This window comes from Lactuca saligna, chromosome 6 (assembly GCF_052625555.1).
Source record: "Lactuca saligna cultivar CGN05327 chromosome 6, ASM5262555v1, whole genome shotgun sequence".
Taxonomy (NCBI): domain Eukaryota; kingdom Viridiplantae; phylum Streptophyta; class Magnoliopsida; order Asterales; family Asteraceae; genus Lactuca; species Lactuca saligna.
This window is the reverse complement of record NC_136422.1, coordinates 164,314,365-164,336,892: the sequence shown is the minus strand read 5'-3', so window position 1 is coordinate 164,336,892 and position 22,528 is coordinate 164,314,365. Positions and strand designations below refer to the sequence as shown.

The 22,528-nt window shown below is 40.0% G+C and overlaps 1 protein-coding gene across 1 annotated transcript; it reads left to right on the top strand.

Annotated features, from left to right (window-relative positions):
• The first annotated feature begins 7,569 nt into the window (after positions 1–7,569).
• On the top strand, positions 7,570–19,340 carry LOC145003090 (uncharacterized). Its single transcript, XM_078962239.1, has 3 exons — positions 7,570–7,799; positions 18,375–18,692; positions 18,794–19,340. Exons 1-3 carry the CDS (start codon positions 7,570–7,572, stop codon positions 19,338–19,340), a joined length of 1,095 nt encoding a protein of 364 aa, XP_078818365.1.
• Positions 19,341–22,528: the final 3,188 nt, after the last annotated feature.

The window sequence follows — 22,528 nt, the reverse complement described above, 5'->3', positions numbered from 1 at the left end:
GGGCAAAATCAAGTTAGGTTTAAGAACCAAGGATTATAATGCAAACATTGCAATCTTAAAGGTCACACGATAGAAAGATGTTATAAACTAATTGGTTATCCAAAGGATTTTAAATTTAAAAACGAAAGTAATAATCAAAACAAATCTGTTTCTATGAATTCTTCTTCTGCTAGTGCTAATAATAGCAAGTCTGTTTCTTCTGAGTCCGGTCTTGGGAGTGATGCTCATTTTCTCACTAGTGAGCAATATTCTAAGTTTTTGCGTCTTATTAGTGAGAATTCTGCTTGTGATGATGTATCTGCTACTGCAAATATGGCAGGTATGTCTGTGTTTCAATGTTGTAATTCTTTTGTTAGTTCAAATGATTCTCAAAGCTGGATTGTTGATTCAGGAGCTAATCAACATATGATAGCTTCTGAGTCACAACTTAAAGATGCTACAGATGTGTCTAAACTTAATCTGTCTGTTAAACATCCTAATGGTTCATCAGCTTCTATAAATAAAATAGGGAATCTTCAATTGTCCTCACATCTTACTTTATTTGATGTCTTTGCTGTTCCTGATTTCAATGTTAATCTTTTGTCTGTCCATAAACTTTGTAAAGATAGTGGCTGTGAGGTTGTTTTTTCTGAACATACTTGTAAAATCCAGGATTCACTATCAAAGAAGATGGTGGAGAATGGTAGAGAGTCTGGGGGTTTATACTATCTTGATTGTGTTCCCTCAGGTATTTCAACAAATAATATGTCTATATGTTATGTTTCTAAACTGACTTGGCATAGTAGACTTGGTCATCCAGCAGACCAAGCTTTAATATCTTTAAAAGGTGTTCTAAAACTTGAAAATGAATCTCTTCCTCCTTGTGATGTTTGTCATAAATCAAAACAAACTAGAGAATCTTTTCCACATAGTCAACATACATCAACCAAGTTAGGTGAGTTGGTTCACATAGATGTCTAGGGTCCTTATAGGCTTGCTTCTGTTGAGGGGTTTAAGTACTTCCTGACTATTGTGGATGATTTTACTAGGGCCTCTTGGGTATTTCTTTTAAAATCTAAAGTTGAGGTTTTTGATTGTTTTAAATCTTTTGTTAATATTCTTTTAAATCAATTTAATGTTAGTGTTAAAGTAGTACGTTCAGACAATGGTACTGAGTTTGTTAACAATCAAATGAAGTTTTTTTGTTTTGAAAAGGGTATAGTACATCAAACATCATGTGCTTATACTCCACAACAAAATGGAGTTGTGGAGAGAAAGCATAGACATATCCTTAATGTTGCTCGATCTCTTTTATTTCAATCAGGAGTTCCTATTAAGTATTGGGGAGATGCTGTTTTGACTTCTGTTTTTTTAATAAATAGAATGCCTACTTCTATTTTAAATGGTCAATCACCTTATGAGCTTGTTTTTCAAAGAACTCCTAGTTTTGATTATTTAAGGGTTTTTGGTTGTTTATGTTTTGCTGCTAAGCAAAATGTTTCAGATAAATTGTTTGAACGTGCTGAAAAATGTATTCTTTTAGGATATTGTTCTGATAAAAAGGCTTATAAACTTCTTAGTTTGGATACTAATTCTTCTTTTGTATCCGAGGATATGAAGTTTTATGAATCTGTTTTTCCATACAAGTTGAAATCAACTTCTGTTGATAAAGTTTCAAATGATTTTGGCCCTAGTGATCTCTTTTCCTATGATGAATTTGATAATAATAAATATATAAATGATTATATTAATCTTGATGAGCTGAGAGTAGAGTCTCAGTTGGATGGTACTGATGCAGCCATTGGTATGGATGATGTTGATTCTAGTAGTTTTGTCAACCCTAGTGGTGAGGCAGTTGTGCCTCCTACTGATAACTCTGTTCCCTCTTCTTCGAGTGTATCTGAGGAAAGTAGTCAGTCTGTCTTAACCCCTTCTTTGGATCAGTCTATAGGTGTCTCTAGATCTAGGCATGAGTCTCATATGCCTGTTAGGTTTTCTGATTATATTGTTGAAGGTAAGTATAAATATGGTGTTGAAAGATCTATTAACTATTCTTTTCTTGATTTTGAAACTAAGTGCTTTATTTCTAATCTTGATAAAACTGTTGAACCTAAAAGTCATAATGAAGCTTTTTCTGATCCAAATTGGATTAAAGCAATGAATGATGAAATGGAAGCACTTCATCGAAATAATACATGGGAGATAACTGATTTACCTAAAAATAGAAAACCAATTGGATGTAACTGGGTTTATAAGATTAAATACAAGTCAAATGGTGAAATGGATAGATATAAAGCACGTTTAGTTGCTAAAGGTTATAATCAAAGAGAGGGGATTGATTTTGAAGAAACTTTTTCTCCTGTTGCAAAAATTGTAACAGTTCGTATTGTTATTTATCTTTCTGTTCGTTATTCTTGGTCTTTATATCAGTTGGATGTTAATAATGCTTTTTTATATGGAGATCTTACTTAAGATGTTTATATGTCACTCCCACCTAGTTATTACTCTAGTAATGATACTAGAGTATGTAAGCTTACTAAGTCTTTATATGGACTGAAGCAGGCTCCTAGGAAATGGAATGAAAAGCTTTGTGCTTCTTTGTTTATGTTTGGTTTTAAACAGAGTAAAAGTGATTATTCATTGTTCATTAGAAAAGTTGAAGATTCAATAATTGTATTACTAGTGTATGTAGATGATATTATTTTAACTGGAAATAGTGAAGCTGAATTAAAAAAGGTAAAGTTTTTTATGAGTAGTCAATTTTTAATCAAAGATCTTGGAACACTTAAATATTTTTTAGGGATTGAAGTAGTTAAATTTGATAATGGTTTATGTTTAAACCAAAGAAAATATTGTCTTGAGTTGTTGCATGAATATGGTATGCTTGGGTGTAAGCCTGTGACAACACCTTTGGAAACAAATTTTGTTATAAATTCTGATAATTATGATGGGAAAAATGAATTGTTGGAAAATAAAACTGAATTTTAGAAACTAATAGGTAAACTCATCTATCTTACTGTTACTAGACCTGATATTTCTTATGCAGTCCAGGTCCTTAGTCAGTATATGCATAGTCTTAGAAAGTTACATTTAAATATTGCTTTTAGATTGTTAAGGTATTTGAAAAATAGCCCTGGGAAAGGAATTGCTTTAACCAGGTCAAGTGTGTTGGAATTAAAAGGTATTATGGATGCAGATTGGGCTAAATGTTTAGCAACAAGAAGGTCTGTGTCTGGGTATATGGTATATCTTAATAATTGTCTTATTTCTTGGAAAAGTAAGAAGCAGTCTACTGTTTCCAGATCCTCTACTGAATTTGAATACAGGGCTCTTGGTTCTATCACATGTGAGATAATTTGGATTTTAAAAATTCTGTTTGAACTTGAGGTTAAAAATCTTATTCCTGCTTCTGTTTTTTGTGATAATAGTTTTACAATTAAGTTGGCTCTTAATCCTGTGTTTCATGAAAGGACAAAACATTTTGAAATAGATCTGCATTTTGTTAGAGAAAAAATTTCTAGTGGTGTTTTGAAACTTGTAAAAATTGGTTCTGATGAACAAAATGCTGATATACTGACAAAATCTTTAAGTGTAAAACAACATGAATTTTTATCTAATAAAATGGGTCTTATAGATATTTTCATAAAATAAATATTTTGATTGAGGGGGGACTAGTGTGCTCGCCCACTAACCTATGAACTTGAAAACGTTTAGTATTATCAACTTTTTTTACCTCTGATCTGCCATTTACGACTGTTTTCTTGGGTTACGTTTATGGATAGTTTTTGGTAATTGTAGCAGATGAGCATTTCCCATAAAGAAGTTTTTGTTTCTTAAAAAAAGTAAATAAAATAAAATAAAACAAAGTTATATTTATATGTGATGAAAATGTTCATTTGTCTTCTTACAATCTCATATTTATTTTAAGAAAGTTGTGAAGGGTATATTGTGTAAATAATGTATTCTGTAAGGTTGATAAGTGTATGCAGGTTATTGAAAACACGCGGGTTGAATCTGAGTCGATTCTGGGTCGGATTATATTCGTGGGTTTTATCCAAGATATAAATAGAGAAAGAGAAGGTTCTGAACTTCATTAGGTCATAAGAGAAAAGATCAGATCAAGGGTTTCTTTCATTCTTATCTCTCGAGAGTTCTTTGTGTTAGCTTGATATATACGTTTATTTTGAGAATGAAAAAGGTTGTGTAATCAGTTCTCTTTTATTTTTTTTTGTTAGAAGTAGATTAGGTTGAGTGACGATCTGAGTGTTTTTGTAGTGAGTTTTAATTTGTAAGTAAATTGAAAACCACCTGTTTCTTGGTCTTAAAATGATATGAGAAATGGTGATGCTGGGAAATTTGTCTTGTGAGTTTTTAACAATATGATTACTCATGTTTATCATTATCGGATTGTGTTTTTCATAATCCAATAAGCCTTAATCTTTATCATGGTTTCTCATGCGGATGTAGGTTTAAATTATCAATCAAATATTAACAAATTTTGATAATTATTTGTTGATTCATTATCATATACAAGCTCGTCATAGAAACTTGCGCTTACCTTTAGGCGGAGAAAGATGTTGGTGATTTTAGTGTCACTATGTCATTTTATGTAACTGAAATTAACATGTGAATTAAGGGGTTTCATAATTTATATTCTAATATATGTCTGTGTTTGTGCGGAGTGTGATATATGTGATATATAAGATAAGATTAGAAGCCGGTTCGATGACAAGTCGGGGGTCCGGAGGCAGCTCCCAAGGGTCCGGGATTTCCAAAGGGGCAACACCCCTTTGACGGCGTTTAGGGGCAGTGCCCCTAGCGGGATCCAAGGGGCAAAGCCTCTGGATGGGGTCCATGACTTGCTTCCAAAGCAACTCATGATGGCCTAACCCTAATGAAACCCTAATCTCGTTTATTATACAAATGGCTCTTCTTTCTCATAAGAGATACACGAAAGTTAGCTTTTTTTTTCTTCAAACTTTCACAGAATCCTTCTAGCAGTTTGGCTTACAATTTCTGTGCCTAGTATCGTAAGTGTCCACTTGGATTATCCTAGGCTGAAATTCTTGCAACCCAAGCATAGGGTAGAAAGATTAGTTCGGAAAGTGTCATCACGATCCAAGTTGGTATCTAGATCTCCACCACAAACCCTAAATTTCTTACTAAGGACAATCATATCCACATCTTTCTCGTGTTTCTTAGTTTGAGTCCGAAGTTATCCATGAATTACCTAGTTCGTTAGTGTCGGCACCATATCAACTTTCGTTGGAATTTTCCTTATGCAATCCGTTAATGTCACTTTTACACAACATGATTGATAATAAAACAATGACATAGTACCTAAATTCATACAAGTACCAACACTCATAAGATTTGATTTGACTATCATCAATTGTCTGCATAAGTTTATTCCAAGACATTAGATATACCAACACATTTGATTTGATTATAACCTTACCTTGGAGGCCACTTAACAAACCCATAAAATTTGATATCATAAGCCAAATTGACACCATAACACATGCAATAAGGCGCAATTCAATTCATGCTTCGGTACATAAAATATAAATCTAAAAATATGGTTATATAAACTAATTTTCAACAAAAAAATTTATAACGAGAGGCCACATATATGGGCTAAACTAATAGACTGCCATGTGTGTCACCTATGATCGTGTTTCAAAACAGCAAGTTAGCAACAACCCTATAAGTCCCCATCTGGAAAACAAATGGACGGAGGAGTGACGAAAGCGGCAGGCAAGATACAGTCACAAAGGGTGTAACAATATTACGACTGTATATGTCACCGGATTCCAAGGTGAGACAATGAAATCGGAACTATGGAAGCTATTCTCTATACATGGAACTGTGTCAGATGTATAAATGGGTGGCAAGAAAGACAACTAGAAGACGAACTTTTCCTTTATCAGATTCAAAGTTATTGAAAATGAAAAGGCATTTGAGAATAAATTGCAGGGGATTAAACACAAAGGAATGACCCTTCTGACTAATCTATCGAGATACCCTAGAAAGCCACAGAGAATTCAGTACAACCATAATGGAAGGAATGTAAAGAAAAATAATGCACCCAAAAACCATCTAATTTTAGAGACGGAAGAACTTTCGCGCAAGTAACTGTAGGTCGACAAGACATGCATCCTATTCCTATACCTCCTACACCTGCGCCTCCTCCACCGCCTTCACCTTCGATCAGGCTAAACTCCCAAATGGAACTTCGCGATTGGCTAAACAACATGATATTAATAGGGGATGCACACAATATTGATCACATGGCAAACTTACCAGCTTCACTGATGCTATTAAAAAAACAAAGTATCTTGGCGGATTAAGACTAGCCTTGAAGTTTGATAGTTCTAAGGATGCAAAGGAGTTCATTGAAGATCAGTCTAGGTGGAGGGATTGGTTCAAATGGTTAGTCAGAGCAGATCAGTACGAATTCCATATTGAAAGAATTGCATGGTTAAAGGTCACTGGACTTCCGCACAATCTATGGGGAGAAGCTAATTTTTCACTAGTAGTTGGTAAATATGGTAAATTCATATCCCCATTCACTGATATTTGTAATAGACGAGATTATTCTATGGGAAAGGTTGGAGTATTAACGGTTGAAAATTGATGGATAAACGACCAAACTACAGTATGCATTGATGGAAAGACATTTAATGTGGGTGTTGTTGAGTACACTGATGACTGGTCCCCCTTTCACCCTGTTCCATATGATAAAGTTGATAATGGCTCAGACAATGACGAGGCAGATGATGATGACACTGATAGCGATGATGGTGATGGTGATGGTGAAGGGATCTATAATACATGAATGGGTGATCATAATGATGACATTGAAGAAGGTGAGTTCAAACCAGATTCAGATGATCCACATGAAGGAGAGGAAGGCGACATATCTCCGGTCGAAGGGACTTGGGGTGCCGGAACGGAAGGTGGGGCACCGACGAAAATGGGAATTTACATTGGAATCAACACATTGGGATCTCCGAGAATTGTTGAGTCGATTGGGATTCCAGAGGATAATTCTCAGGAACATGCAACTAATGAGAAATCAATTCCCAATATGTTTTTCAAATTCGAATCCAAATCAGATTCAATAACGGGTTCGGAGCGGAATAAATTTGGATCAATTAGCAAATTGATTCCTATGGGCTGCTTTGTGCTATTTCCGAAATCTCACCCCAACATCTCCTATCAACTTGGCCACTTAACAGAACCCCTTGTGATACCGACTTCAGACTGTCACTCGGCCAAGAAAAGAAAACAATGTCCAGAAGTCACCTCCAATAATCCACAGATACAAACTAATCCCCAAACCCCTATGAAACCGGTAGTGGATATTAATTCTCCTTCTGATCCTGCTGAACTTATCTCGTCTACCATAATTCTAAATAATCAGCCTGATTCTAGTCTTAACCCCACTGATAAGGTATATGAGAGTTCATGTGCTGATGAAGTGGCTCAAACTGCAAGAATTTGTAAGGAACTTGGGTTCCAAATTGATGGCGACAGCAGCTTCGTTAATATTGTTGCTGGTGAGGAAGGTGTATATAATTGTGACCCATGAACTTCCTGTCACTCAACGTACGTGGTATTGGGGAAGATGCCAAACTGAAATGTGTAAGGAGACTGAAATTACAACACAATATTAACTTCATGGGAATGCAAGAAACTCAGCTAACAAACTATATTGCCATCAATGTAAATGGATGTTGGGATTCCACAGAGATGGATTTTGATGGGTTTAACTCTAGTGAGTGTTCTGGTGGTCTAGTCTCCATTTGGAACACAAGGTTCTTTCAGAAGTCAAATGTTATAAAAAATCATTATTCCAAAACAAAATTTTAATTTTTTAAAACATATTTTCATTCATAAATTAATATCAAACATAATGTATCCACTATCATCATAGTAAAAACATGTTCCAGAATCACATAAACAAAACTCCACGAGTGTGTACAGATCATGTTGGCGCCTTCCCGCGATCATCACTGGTACCTGAAACACATACACAAAACACTGTAAGCATAAATGCTTAATGAGTTTCCCCAAAATACCACATATAACACATATTGCCACTCGAAGTTATAACTCTGTGGACCCTCTGGTCCTAGCTCTATGGACCCTCTGGTCCTAACTCTGTGAACCTTCCGGTTCTAACTCTGTGAACTTTCAATCATACAAAACACAAATCACATAGAAATCACATCACATAATTAGCATAATAAATACTTCATCACATAACTCTAATTACCACTCTAGGTAAGGTATAGTGAGAAGATTCACCTCGAGAATCTTGGTAAAATCTCGAACTCAGAAATACTGGCCTAGCCTCCGCCTAATTACAATAATAAATTACACTAAATAAATGTCTCTCCACTAACTTGGATATTCTCTCATAAAAGTCCCTAGAAGGGTAAAAGACCATTCTACCGCTCTACAGGCCCAAACGCCCACTTGTTGACAATCCCTAAAAGTCAACTATCTATTTTGACCAGACTCGCCGAGTGCATACAATGACTCGTCGAGTCCCATCGTCCCCACAGACTCTTCCCTTTCTAAGCCTAACTTGACTCATTGAGTTACCCCCCCCCCCCAACTCACCGGGTCACCACTGAAGTGAGACCCCAGGGCAACCCGGTCCGACTCGTCGAGTTCACGTATGAACTCGATGAGTTTCCTCCATGGACTCACTCAAAAAACGTCCTGAGGTCAGGTCTGCTTATCCAAATCATATATTTAACCCTTAAACACTCAAAAGTCATGTAAAGGTGCAACCTTTACATGCATGCAACCCATAACAAGCCTTAAATGGAGAAATAAAACTAGAAATGGCAACCTAGTCTCCAAATCCTTATTTGCTTGCAAAAATCTAGAAGATAATGGCTCTAAGGACCTCTCATGGTTCAGATCTGATGTTATTCATACCAAGGGGACCTTATACTCACTAGATCTCATAAGATTTTGAGGGAAAAACCCTAAAACTATGAAATCCACCATATGAACGTGAAATGGAAAGAATTATACCTCCAAAGACAATATCTCAAGATGATTAGCTCCAATCCAAGCTCCCTTCGCGTTCTAGATGGATCCTCTCTTCTTCCTTTAGCAAAATCACCCCAAAATTAAGATTATAAGCCCTCCTTTGCACTCAAGCCTTCCTCACTCTAGGGTTTCTCTGGAATAGGGTGGCCGCAAATGAAGGCCATAAAGGTCTTTAAATAGGCTCCCAACCTAGGGATTAGGGTTTTCCTAATCAGCATCGACTTGGCGAGTCAGATACCCGACAAGTCGAGTCCGGTCGCAAAACCGCATCAACAGATAAGACTCTACTCGACGAGTTGAGGCACCAACTCATTGAGTTCCCACAAAATAATAATTCAAAATAGTAAAATTACATACCCAAACTCTGTTTGTTACAATTCTCCCCCATTAGAATCAGACTTCACCCTCGAAGTCTCTCTCCACAATAACTCTGGGTACTACTCACGCATCTCGATCTTTGGTTCTCATGTCAGCTCCGACCCTTTCCGATGCTACAAAGGGACACCTCCTTGTTTCTCAAAACCTTGATCCTTCAATCCCGTATCACAATTGGCCTTTCAACATAATTCAGGCTCGCATCCACTTGAATATCTTCTAATGGTACTAATGCCGATTCATTAGCAATACACTTTCTCAACTGAGACACATGGAAGGTATCATGAATCTGACCTAACTCTGTAGGTAACTCCAAACGATACGCTACCCTGCCTACCCTCGCGATCACTCTAAATGGACCAATATACTGAGGCCCCAACTTGCCTCTCTTTCTGAACCGAATCACACCTTTCCAAGGTGATACCTTCAGGAGAACGAAATCACCAACTTGGAACTCAAGCTCTGAGCGACGCTTATCCGCATAGCTCTTCTGATGACTCTGAGCCGTCAGCAACCTCTGTCTCACCTGCCGAATCTGCTCAGTAGTCTAGAGCACTATCTCCGTACTACCCATCACCCGCTGTCCTACCTCTCCCTAACAAATGGGAGTCCGACACCTCCTTCCATACAACAGCTCGAAGGGAGGTATACCAATATTCGAATGATGGCTGTTGTTATAGGAAAACTCATCCAAAGGCAGATACGTGTCCCAACTCCCTCTGAAGTCCAATACACATGCATGAAGCATGTCCACGGGCGTCTGAATAGTCTGCTCACTCTGACCGTCGGTCTGAGGCTGGTAAGCAGTGCTGAAATGCAATCTTGTACCCAGCTCCTCGTGAAACTTCTTGAAAAACCTGGAAGTGAAACGCACATCTCTATCGGACACAATCGATATCGGCACCCCATGTCGTGACACCACCTCTCTTACGTATACCTCTGCCAACTTCTTCGCAGAAGAACTCTCACTAATAGCAAGGAAGTAAGCGCTCTTCGTCAACCGATCTACAATCACCCAGATTGCATCGACACCACTTGAGGTTCTTGGTAACTTGGTGATGAAATCCAGAGTAATTTGTTCCCACTTCCACCGGGGAACCTCAAGTGGCTGCAACTTGTCATGCGACTGTAGGTGCTCGGCCTTAACCCGACGACAGGTCAAACACCTCTCTACGACCCACGCAACATCCCTCTTCATGCAAGGCCACCAATAATATCTCTTCAAATCCAAATACATCTTAGTGGACCCAGGATGGATCGAAAATCTCGATCTATGCACCTCCTCCATCAAAAAACCATGTGCCCCGCCTATATAAGGCACCCAGATCCGACCGTGATAAGTTATAAGCCCCCGACTATTGGTCACAAACTCAGATATCTGCCCAATTACTCGCTCCTTCTTGCGGTTATCTAGTCTCGCCGCCTCTGCTTGAGCCCGTCGGATGTTATCTAACATCGGGGTCATCACCGTCATCCTCATACACATATCTCGAATCGGGGCACTTTCCGCCCTACGACTCAGTGCATCGGCTACTACATTCGCCTTGTCTAGGTGGTATAGGATCTCACAATCATAATCCTTCACTACATCCAACCATCACCTCCAGTGCATGTTTAGGTTGGGCTGATACATTAAGTACTTCAAACTCTTTTGGTCCGTGTATATAGTACACCGAACCCCATACAGGTAGTGACGCCAGATCTTGAGAGCAAGCACCACAGCCCCCAGCTCCAGATCATGAGTGGGATACCTTGCCTCATGAGACTTCAGTTGCCTTGATGCATATGCTATCACATGTCCTCTCTGCATAAGCACCACGCCCAACCGTGATATCGATGCATCGCAGTACACCACAAAATCCTCCACTCCCTGTGGAAGAGATAACACCAAGGATTGGCACAATCTACGGTGAAGAGTCTCAAATGAGGTCTGCTTCTCTGGACCCCATGAGAAAACAACTCCTTTCCGGGTCAACCGAGTAAGTGGCACTGCAATCTTGGAGAAATCCTTGATGAATCTCCGATAATAACCAGCCAATCCTAGAAAACTTCTGATCTCAGTAGTGGATTTTGACACCTTCCAACTCATCACTACCTCAATCTTGGTCGGGTCGACCAACATACCACTCTGATTAACAAGATATCCTATGAACTGGACCTCTCGTAACCAGAAATCGCACTTGGAGAATTTAGCATAAAGCCTCTCCGATCTCAACACCCCGAGGACCTCCCTCAAATGCTCCTCATGCTACTCTTAGGATCTAGAATACACTAGAATATCATCAATAAACACAATCACTGGCCGATCTAGCATTGACTTGCATACCATGTTCATGAGATCCATGAACGTTGTTGGTGCATTGGTGATCCCGAAGGGCATCACCACGAACACATAATGCCCATAACGTGTCCTGAATGCTGTCTTATGGATATCCTCATCAAGTACCCTCATCTGGTGATATCCAGACCTCATGTCTATTTTGGAAAACCAAGACACCCCCTGCAACTGATCAGACAGATCATCAATCCTCGGCAACGGATAACGGTTCTTGACCGTCAGCTTGTTCAGCTCCCGCTAATCAATGCACATCCGGTGCAAACCATCCTTTTTCTTGACAAAAAGGATCGGAGCTCCCCAAGGCGAGCTACTCGGTCGAATAAACCTTTTCCCTAACAGCTCCTGAAGTTGCGAGGATAACTCTTGCATCTCTGGTGGTGCAAGACGATAAGGCACCTTGGCGAAAGGCGCTGCTCCCGGAACCAAATCAATGTGAAACTCCACCTGCCTTTCTGGAGGCACACCCGGTAATTCCCCAGGAAAAACATCCGGAAACTGGCACACTACCGGAACATCATCAACTAAACTCAGTCTACCCACAGCTGCTCGGGTATCCAACACATAGGCTATAAACCCCTTGCAACCCTACTGAAGACTCTGCCTGGCTCTGGCGGCTAAACAAAATGCCGACTCACTTCAGGTACCCTCGCCATATACCGTCAACACTCCCCTACTAGGGTCTCGTATCGTCACTAACTGTCGCTCGCAGTCAATAACAGCCCCGAAGCGGCTCAACCAATACATGCCCACTATAACGCACACATCCCCCATCACAATGGGAACTAGATCTATCGGAAACTCAACACCGAAGATCTCAAGCAGACATCCCCGAATCACATCCCTGGCATACACAGCTCGCTCGTTGGATATAGAAACCCGTAGAGGTCGACTCATCGCCTCCCGCTGAATACTGATGTGCTGACTGAACGCTAAAGACACAAATGACCGACTCGCACCCGAGTCAAATAACACCAAATCAGCTACAGAATTCAAAAGAAAAGTACCTACACATATCATAATATAAATACAATACCTCAAGCATAGCATATATAAATGGAAGGATACATACCAGCCACAACATCAGGCGTTGCGTGGACCTCCTCCGCTGTCAACTGAAAGGTTCTCCCATGAGCCTTAGGCTCCTCAGCCTTCACTGACCAACTCTCTGTAGCTCGCACCACAGCAGGGGCAGATCCCTGTGATGCTCCCTGCACCGACCCCCGCAGCTGTGGGAACTTGGCCTTCCGATGGCCAGTCTGGTTGCAGTGGAAACACACTGCAAATCCCTTCGGGCATTCCTTCGCCATATGCCTCTCCTTGCTACACTTGTAGCAAGATCCAGATCTACATACACCCTAATGACCCTTTCCGCACTTACTATGTAACGACCCGATTTTTACGTCCGAAAATTTCATTTTAAAATATTACTTTGGAAAACATTAATAAATAAAAACATTGTTTGATCACACCATAACACATCGCAACCATGTTCTAAAAGGTCAAACCATACATCCCATCAAAATATCAGAGTACAATCCCAGTAAATCTCGTAATTGCGAAAACCGAAGAGTGTATGTATGACGTGCCGCTACCGCGCCGGCTCCTTCCCCTTCGGTGCAGAGGTACCTGAAAACAAAACTGTAAATGTAAGCACAAAGCTTAGTGAGTTCCCCCAACGTACCACATACCATACAAACACATAACATATGTACTGCCAGGCTATTCTGGGGTGCCTGACTACCCGGTACGGCCATTCTGGGGTGCCGACCTACCCATACGGCCATTCTGGGGTGCCGTCTTACCCGTGTCAAGCCATTCTGGGGTGCTGACTACCCATGTCAAGCCATTCTGGGGTGCTGACTACCCATCGATCCTAACAACCGATCCTCGGGTACTAGTCCCCTCCCGCTACCTCTATCGCATAACATAACAGACCAACATACAAGCATACCATCACATACAGTCCGATAATTCTGGGGTGTCTGACTACCCAGCGGTCCTAACGACCGAACTCTACTACTATGGGATATAACGTATCATGACAGCATATAACATAACAGGTAATAGCAAACCTAGATGATTTCACAAAGACAATCATCTATCATACGTCTCCTACTGGTGGGCCGGCATTGTGGCCTTAGACCCACCGCTACTGGAAGGTAACTCACCTCGAAGTAGCTGCTGAACTGATCGGGAACTAACTGACTGCTGCTGCTCCGGGAGTCCTCCGGCTGCAATTCCCATAACATACTCAATCAAACACTGCTACCTATCCTTTAGGTAAAATGACCATTTTACCCCCGGTCTAGCTCTAAGCCAATGCTAGAGTCAACTTTCAGTTGACCCGACTCGCCAAGTGGATCTCCACTCACCGAGTCCCTAGCAAACTATTGTCCTGGGTCCCTGGTTCTACTCGTCGAGTTGGGCTATGACTCGACGAGTTCATCTTCTAACTGTCATTCAACTCCTACATCCTACTCGCCGAGTTGTATGAATAACTCGTCGAGTTCATCTTCATCCGAAGAACACTTTATGCTAAGACTCGCCGAGTTTGTTCTTGATCTATGAAGATTGCCTTGGACTCCCCGAGTCCTAACATGGGTGAGTTCAGCTCCCAACTCACCGAGTCACCCCCTGTGACTCACGGTTCAACTCGATACATCATGAAGGGACCAAATCGGTGACTCGCGAACAGACTCGCCGAGTCGCCTATACGACTCGCCGAGTCGCCGCCATGCATCCACCAAATACACCGATTTACTCGATTTCAGTCCATGCCATTCATAGATCTGGACTTCTAGGACACAAATCACACGTAAAGTTTCCAACTTTACGTGTGGATATTCACTAATGTGGATTTTAGGGTGCAAAATGCCTCAAAAGGGTAGATCTAGGATGAACAAGCCACATGGGGCCATAAAGCTAACAGATCTGAGCTCCTGGAGCTCAATCTTGCCTAGATCTAGAGGTTAATCCACTTATTACGAAACATTAAGCACAAACAAGCTTGAAGAATTGCTCAAGAGTGTCTCAAATGAAATCCTAAGCATAGAAACAGAGGAAAAACGAGATATACCTCAAGGAAAATGTTGAAATGACACAAAGATGGCTGATCTCCTTCTCCACTTCTTGATCTACTCCTCTTTCTCCTCAAAACCTTCAAGAACACACCAAGAACACTTCAATCTCTCAAGGAAATAAGGGAAAACGATGTTGGGGGAGTTCTGGGGGTGAATGGGGACGAGTTGGGGCGGAATGAGGGTTTAAATAGGGTGCAAACCCTTGAAACTTAGGGTTTCATCCAGCAGCGGTGACTCGCCGAGTCCAGGATATGGACTCACCGAGTCGCCCACTTAAACGTGTCCTGAGTCTCGTCCCTACTCGGCGAGTCGGACCTTATGACTCGCCGAGTCCAAGGCTAAAATAGGGCAATGCTCAAATAAAATTCACATACCGGAAACCAGGTGCTACATACTACAAGTGCGCACCTTCTGGCTCCCTGCCCTCGCATCAGCGGGCTTTGCCCGTTTGGCTGCCGGCTGAGACTGAGTCGGTTGCCTCTCCATATTCTAAGACTCGGCCTCCTCCCTGGCCTGTGTCTCGAGCTCGATCTCCCTCTTCTGAGCATTTTCCTGAAGCTCGGAAAATGTCTGGTATGTCGAGTTTGCCACGAACTCGCGAATGTCCCTCCGCAGCATACTCATATATCGACTCATGCGTGCCTGCTTCATAGACATCTGCTCAAGGCAAAACATCACCCTCTCGTGAAACATCCTGGCAATCGTGGTAACAGACTCAGTAACCTGCTTGAGGGTCAAGAACTCCTAGGCCAGCCATTCCTTTTCCACCGGGGGAACGTACTCATCTCGAAACATAGCGGTAAACCTCTCCCAGGTCGCCGCAACAAGCTCTACAGAAGTGAAGTGTGTTGTTGCGAACTTCCACCAATCCTTTTCTCCCAAGTGAAGATGGTTCAAAGCGATCCGTACCCTCAGATGCTACGGAGATGAACATGTGTAGAAGCACCCCTCAATGTTAGAGACCTACCTCATCGCGGCTATCGGATCCTGAGTCCCATTAAACTCTGGTGACTTCGTGTTGATGAACTACCGGTACAGCAACACATCACCCCCCCTGTGGCCTGGCAGCAACAACAGCTACAGTGGCTTCAGCAACAGCAACATAGTAAGAGCAGCGTACCGCTCATCAAAATTCTTAATCAGGGTGATCTTGATAGACCCAAACATCTCTGGAATCTCAGCTCGGATGGCAGCAGCCACCTCATCATGAATCATCTAGCGGAGCTCCTCATTGCTCGCACCCCCTCGCTAGTCCCTGGCCTGTGGTGTGTCCCAACCATGATTTCTCTGAAATACAACATAAAAATTATCAGAGACTCGCTCGAGCATACTAGCACTCGATAACTCAACCCTACTTGCTCCCTAGTATCATAAGGATTCCTACTTGAACTGTTCACTGATCTGGTGTTTCCAGTAGCACGGGCCCTATACTACCTTCCACACTGCATTAGTATTCATTCCAAGTCCCCCTCCACGGATCCCATATCACAAGTACTCTATCTCTTGCTGCACACACAAGCTACCCTTCGATAGGCTCTCATAAGCTCCTCACTACTAATTACTCACTCTCAAGCATCTCATAGCAATAATCTCCCTAGGCTAAGGCATCACAAATCAGGAAACTCTAGTCCTAATAAGAATACTTAGCCTACTCTAGCATGCATATCATATCATAACATATCTCATAACTCATAATGTAAGGGTATTTTTGGGAAATCACCGTTCGGGCGCTGTCTGATCGTACACACTGCTTTCCTCTTTTTCGTTCTCAATCCTTTTAATCTTTGGAAAATCATTTATTTTATGAAAACTTTCTCAAATCCTCAGTTTGAGTTCAAATACAACCGAAGGCAAATCTGAATCCCTCAATCCAAGGCTTTGATACCAATTTGTAACACCAGATTTTTTTCTAAAACAAAATTTTCATTTTTAAAACATATTTTCATTCATAAATTAATATCAAACATAATGTATCCACTATCATCATAGTGAAAACATGTTCCAGAATCACATAAACAAAACTCCACGAGTGTGTACAGATCATTTCAGCGCCTTCATGCGATTATTACCGGTACCTGAAACACATACACAGAACACTGTAAGCATAAATGCTTAGTGAGTTTCCTCAAAATACCACATATAACACATATTAGCCACTCGAGGCTATAACTCTATCGACCCTCTGGTCCTAGCTCTACGGACCCTCTGGTCCTAACTCTTTGAACCTTCCGGTTCTAACTCTATGAACTTTGAATCATACATAACACAAATCACATAGAAATCACATCACATAATTAGCATAATAAATACTACGTCACATAACTCTGATTACCACTTTAGGTAAGGTATAGTGAGAACACTCACCTCGAGAATCTCAGTAAAATCTCGAACACAGAAATACTGGCCTAGCCTCCGCCTAGTCATAATAATAAATTACACTAAATAAATGTCTCTCCACCAACTTGGATATTCTCTCATAAAAATCCCTAGAAGGGTAAAAGACCATTCTACCCCTCTACAGGCCCAAAGGCCCACTTGTTAACAATCCCTAAAAGTCAACTGTCTATTTTCACCAGACTCGTCGAGTGCATATGATGACTCGGCGAGTCCCATCATCCCCACAAACTCTTCCCTTTCTAAGCCTCACTCGAATCACTGAGTCACCCCCCCCCCCCAACTCACTGGGTTACCACTAAAGTCAGACCCCGAGGAAACCCGGTCCGACTCGTCGAGTTCACCTATGAACTCGACGAGTTTCCTCCATGGACTCGCTCAAACAACCTCTTGAGGTCATATCTACTTAACCAAATCATAGATCTAACCCTTAAACACTCAAAAGTCACGTAAAGATGCAACCTTTACGTGCATGCAACCCATAACAAGCCTCAAATGGAGAAATAACACTAGAAATGACAACCTACTCTTCAAATATTTATTTGCTTGAAAAAAGTTGGAAGATAATGGCTCTAGGGACCTCTCATGGTCCAGATCTGATGTTATTCATACCAAGGGGACCTCATACTCACTAGATCTCATAAGACTATGAGGGAAAACCCCTAAAACTATGAAATCCACCATATAAACGTGAAATGGAAAGAATTATACCTCCAAAGACAATATCTCAAGATGATTAGCTCCAATCCAAGCTCCCTTCGCGTTCTAGATGGATCCTCTCTTCTTCCTTTAGCAAAATCACCCCAAAAATGAAGATTATAAGCCCTCATTTGCACTCAAGCTTTCCTCACTCTCTCTAGGGTTTCTCTGGAATAGGATGGCCGCAAATGTAGGCCATAAAGGTCTTTAAATAGGCTCCCAACCCGGGGATTAGGGTTTTCCTAATCAGCACCAACTTGGCAAGTTAGATACCCGACTCGTCGAGTCCAGTCGCAAAACCGCGTCAAAAGATAAGACTCTACTCGATGAGTTGAGGCAACAACTCATCGAGTTCCCCCAAAATAATAATTCAAAATAATAAAATAACATACCCAAACTCTGGCTATTACATGTCCCATAACACTCTCTTCGGCAAGGAAAGATTTTGGCCCCCGGCCATTTAAATTCTTCAAGTCTTGGTTATCGGTGGAGGATATTGATCAGACGGTGGTGAAAGCATGGACTGAATGCAATGGTTATGGACTGACTGATGCGTATTTAGCTGCCAAACTTAAATATGTTAAAGAAGTTGTTCGTGAATGGCGCAAGAATGAGCACATGAAAGAAGTACAGGAAAAGGAAATAATTAAGGATTCAGTTGCAGAAATTGAGAGGGTAGCTGAATTATGGGTGCTGACTAATGATGAACTCCTAGTTAGAAGTAATGGTTTAAAAAGAATTCTTAAACTCAAAAGGTTAACTGTTGCGGGCCTAAAAAACGAGCATGAGTCAAGTGGATTGTGGATGAGGATTAGAATACTTCCTTTTTCAATTGATTCATTAATAACTATAACAGAAAGAATCATATTAATGGTTTGAGGATAAATAGCTCTTGGAATACTGAAGTCAAGGACATCAAAGAAGATGCGTTCAAGTTCTTTCAAAACAAATTTACTGAAAGATGGAACTCCAGACCAAAACTAGTAAACTCACGGGTCAAAACGATTTCTGTGATGGAAGCCATTCATATTGAAGATCCCTTTACTGTGGATGAAGTGAAAGATGCAATATGGGATTGTGGAGGAGACAAGACTCTAGATCCCGACGGGCTCACATTCAAGTTTATCAAAAGATTTTGGGACGTCTTTAGAGACGATGTGATGAAGGTTGTCTGGAAATTTGAAGAAACGGGTACCTTATCGAGAGGTTGCAATTCCTCATTCATCACATTAGCTCCTAAATCTAAAGACCCTACTACTCTGGCGGACTATAGACCAATAAGCTTGATTGGATGTATCTACAAGATAATCTCTAAAGTGCTAGCAACTCGATTGAAGACTGTAATCGAAAGTGTCATTGATGAGGTCCAGTCCGCTTATGTAGAGGGTAAATTGTTGGATTAGTGTCTAAGTCCATAACTGTTTTGGTATGTACTTGACCTAATTATGAGCATGGTCCTTTTGGGTTGCCTTCACCATAGCAATATGTAGGATGATTTAAGGAGAGAAAGGTTTAAAAATGATTTATTAATATATTATGAGAATAATATATTAAAGGATAAATCATATTGTTTAATTAATATTGGTCAAGAATTAATTAAGAATTAATTTTGTGGTTAAAAGAGATTAATTAAACTTAGGGGACTGAAGTTGTAATTATAAGATAATTATAATTGGGCTATGGATCACCTAATAATATATAGGTTGAACGAATTCTATGGGAAGCCCATTAGAAATCGTCCAAGGGATATGTTTAAGGAGTCCATGGGCTGCTTAGGGCCTAAGCAGTCAGATTAGGGTTTCCTAGTTGTAAACCCTAATAGCCTACATGTATAAAAGGGACCCTTAAGCCCCAAAAACGTGGACAACACTTCCATTAGGGTTTCCAGCCGTTTTTGGTGCCTTTTTTTTCTCCTCTTCATCCAAGTTGCATATGGTGTTTGTGACTCCATTAGAGGTACTACACTTGTGGTACTTGCTTTCAAGAGCTAAGGAAATTCAAGGAACTAGTTGTTATTGCTATATAACAACAAAAGGTATGTATTCTAGCTTTATATATGAATTTCGAAAATTATAGTAGCATGCTAGGTTTCCTTTTGTGTTCATAAAGTTGTATAACTAATAGTGAAAACATAGATCCAATACTAGGATTGCATGCACACACAGGATTGTTTGTATAAGACCCATCAGTGGTATCAGAGCCATTGGTTTTTGTTTTCAATTAGCTTTTATTCAAATTTGTGAACTTGACATATTAGGGTTTATGGCTAATAAACCCTAAAGGCTAGGTAATTTTCGCAATTAGGGTTGCAAAACCCTAGATGGCGATTTTTGCTAGGGTTTCCCAAATCCTTTCCTTAGCCTCCAAGATTTTGAAATCTAGGGTTATCCAACCCTTGGATTTCGAAATTACCTCCTTCCCCAAGGTTAGATCCTAAATTTTAGGGATTTGGATAATCCCATATCTTGTAATTATCTTTTAATTGTTAAATATGGTAATTAAAGATCTTGAATTATCCCATCCCTTATTTTCAAGATTTAGAGAGGGATTTAAGGGATTAGGATATCTTAGATGTATAATTGGTAATTATCCTCATGATCTAGATAATCCGTTGTGATTTAATAATTTAAATTAATTGTTTAATTTATGGTAATTATTAAATCAAGAGTTTTAATATTTAAAATTTTAATTTAAATGTCTTAAATTCAAAAATTTTAAGTGAGATTAAAACCTAATTGTTTTGAAGAGTTTCAAAACTTGCCCTCAAGTTTTGGAATTTAAATTGTTGATTAAAAGTTAATTTTGAAAGTCTAAATTCCAAAACCCTGATTTTGAAAAGTTCAAATTAAACCCTTATGGTTTTATTAAATTAATTAAGTGTATAATTAAAAGAGATTTAATAAATCCATAATGATTTTGGTTAATTAACAGTATAATTTAAACCACCTAGTATTTTAAAAGTGTAAAATACACCCTTATACTATATATAACATTAAAAGTTTAATATTATATATGTATAACTAAAAATTCAGTCTTACCATTAGTAGGCCTCATTCACGAAGCTAGTCTATAAGGGGTGTTTAAGGAAATTGCCTATAAAATGGCGATTGAATGGGTATCCACTCTTACCCACCGCACTCTTGACTAGTGGCGGGTCGTTAGCCGAACGGGTAGGATAGGACAGAAACCTTCCATTATAAGTATAATGAAGTACAAAGTAACTAAATGCTTTTTCAAATTCCCAAATCATAGTTACTTTAGGCAAAATGTGAAATTGTATGCTAACCCATGGAATTACACTTCGTACCCTTGTCAAACATTAGTGGAGCGTGTGTGGTTAACCGGCACACTAATTTGGGGATGACATTGGTGGCAAAGGGTGGCTCGATGCTTATCATAGATCAATGGAGCGTGTGTGGCTGACCGGCACATTGATTAGGTGATAGTAGCATTGGGTGCACCACGTGATTCGTATGGTTATTTACACCTTGTTTGTGATCCTCGGCATCCCAGTCACGAATAGTAGGGCATAATCGAGATTAAACATGCCATTGAAGAGTTCAATGAGTCTCAAAAGATCTAGGAGTTTCAATTCATTTAAAACATAAACTTCTTTTTCGTTTTTCATGGTGGAAATTGGTAAATCGTCATTTACCTACCTTCAAATATTCTGCAACTAGATTACGGCATCCCTCTTCTAGGTTGTAGAGTATTGTGTTGGATCCTAGCTTGATGTTTCATTTGGGTGTTGCATCAAGAATTCTAATCAACTTAACTTGAATTTTCTCCCGTTTTGTAGATGTCTGAATCTTACAATGGTCTTCCCAAATCCTTTGGAACATGCTTTCCAAATGAAGATGACGTTCCGAGATACGATCAAGGAAATGAGAGTCATGCTTCACTTCCTCCACCTCCTCCAATTATTCTCCTTGACCCACAAGTTCAAAGGCTTGAAAAGTTCAAGCTCACTCAAGCCCTTTTGGCAAGTAAACACGAAGATGGGAAACCTGTGTGTGCGCACGTCTTAGAGATGAAGTCATACATTGATAGGTTAAACATGTTGGGTGTCGAGATTTCAAGTGAGTTGGATGTTGACTGGGTTCTTCAGTCACTTCCTGAATCATATAGTGAGTTCGTTAGAGAGTACTATATGATGGACCACGACGTGACCCTAATTGATCTCACCTATTTGCTTATAGCTGCTGAATCAACAATGATTTGGCGTGCTGGTCAAGCAAATTTGTCTAGTGAATCAAACTCCCAAACTTCAATGGACACTGGCAACATTGGAAGTCCAGAAAGAACTAAGTCTGTGATTGTCCGATGTGTTGTGCCAAAGGAGTCTATTTGCTTTTATTGCTAAGAGAAGTGTCATTGGAGATGAAGCTGCCCTAATTACCTGAGAGATCTAAGAGATGGGAGAGTCAAGACGTATGGCTCTGCTTCAGGTAAAATCCATTAACTAACTCTTTTAAGTTCCTATTCTAGATTCTTAATACATGATGTGATAAGATTACATTTTGATGTTTTGTAGGATCGAAGAAAAGAAAGGAAGCTTGAGAAAAGAAGTGAGCTGAATCTGATCATGAAG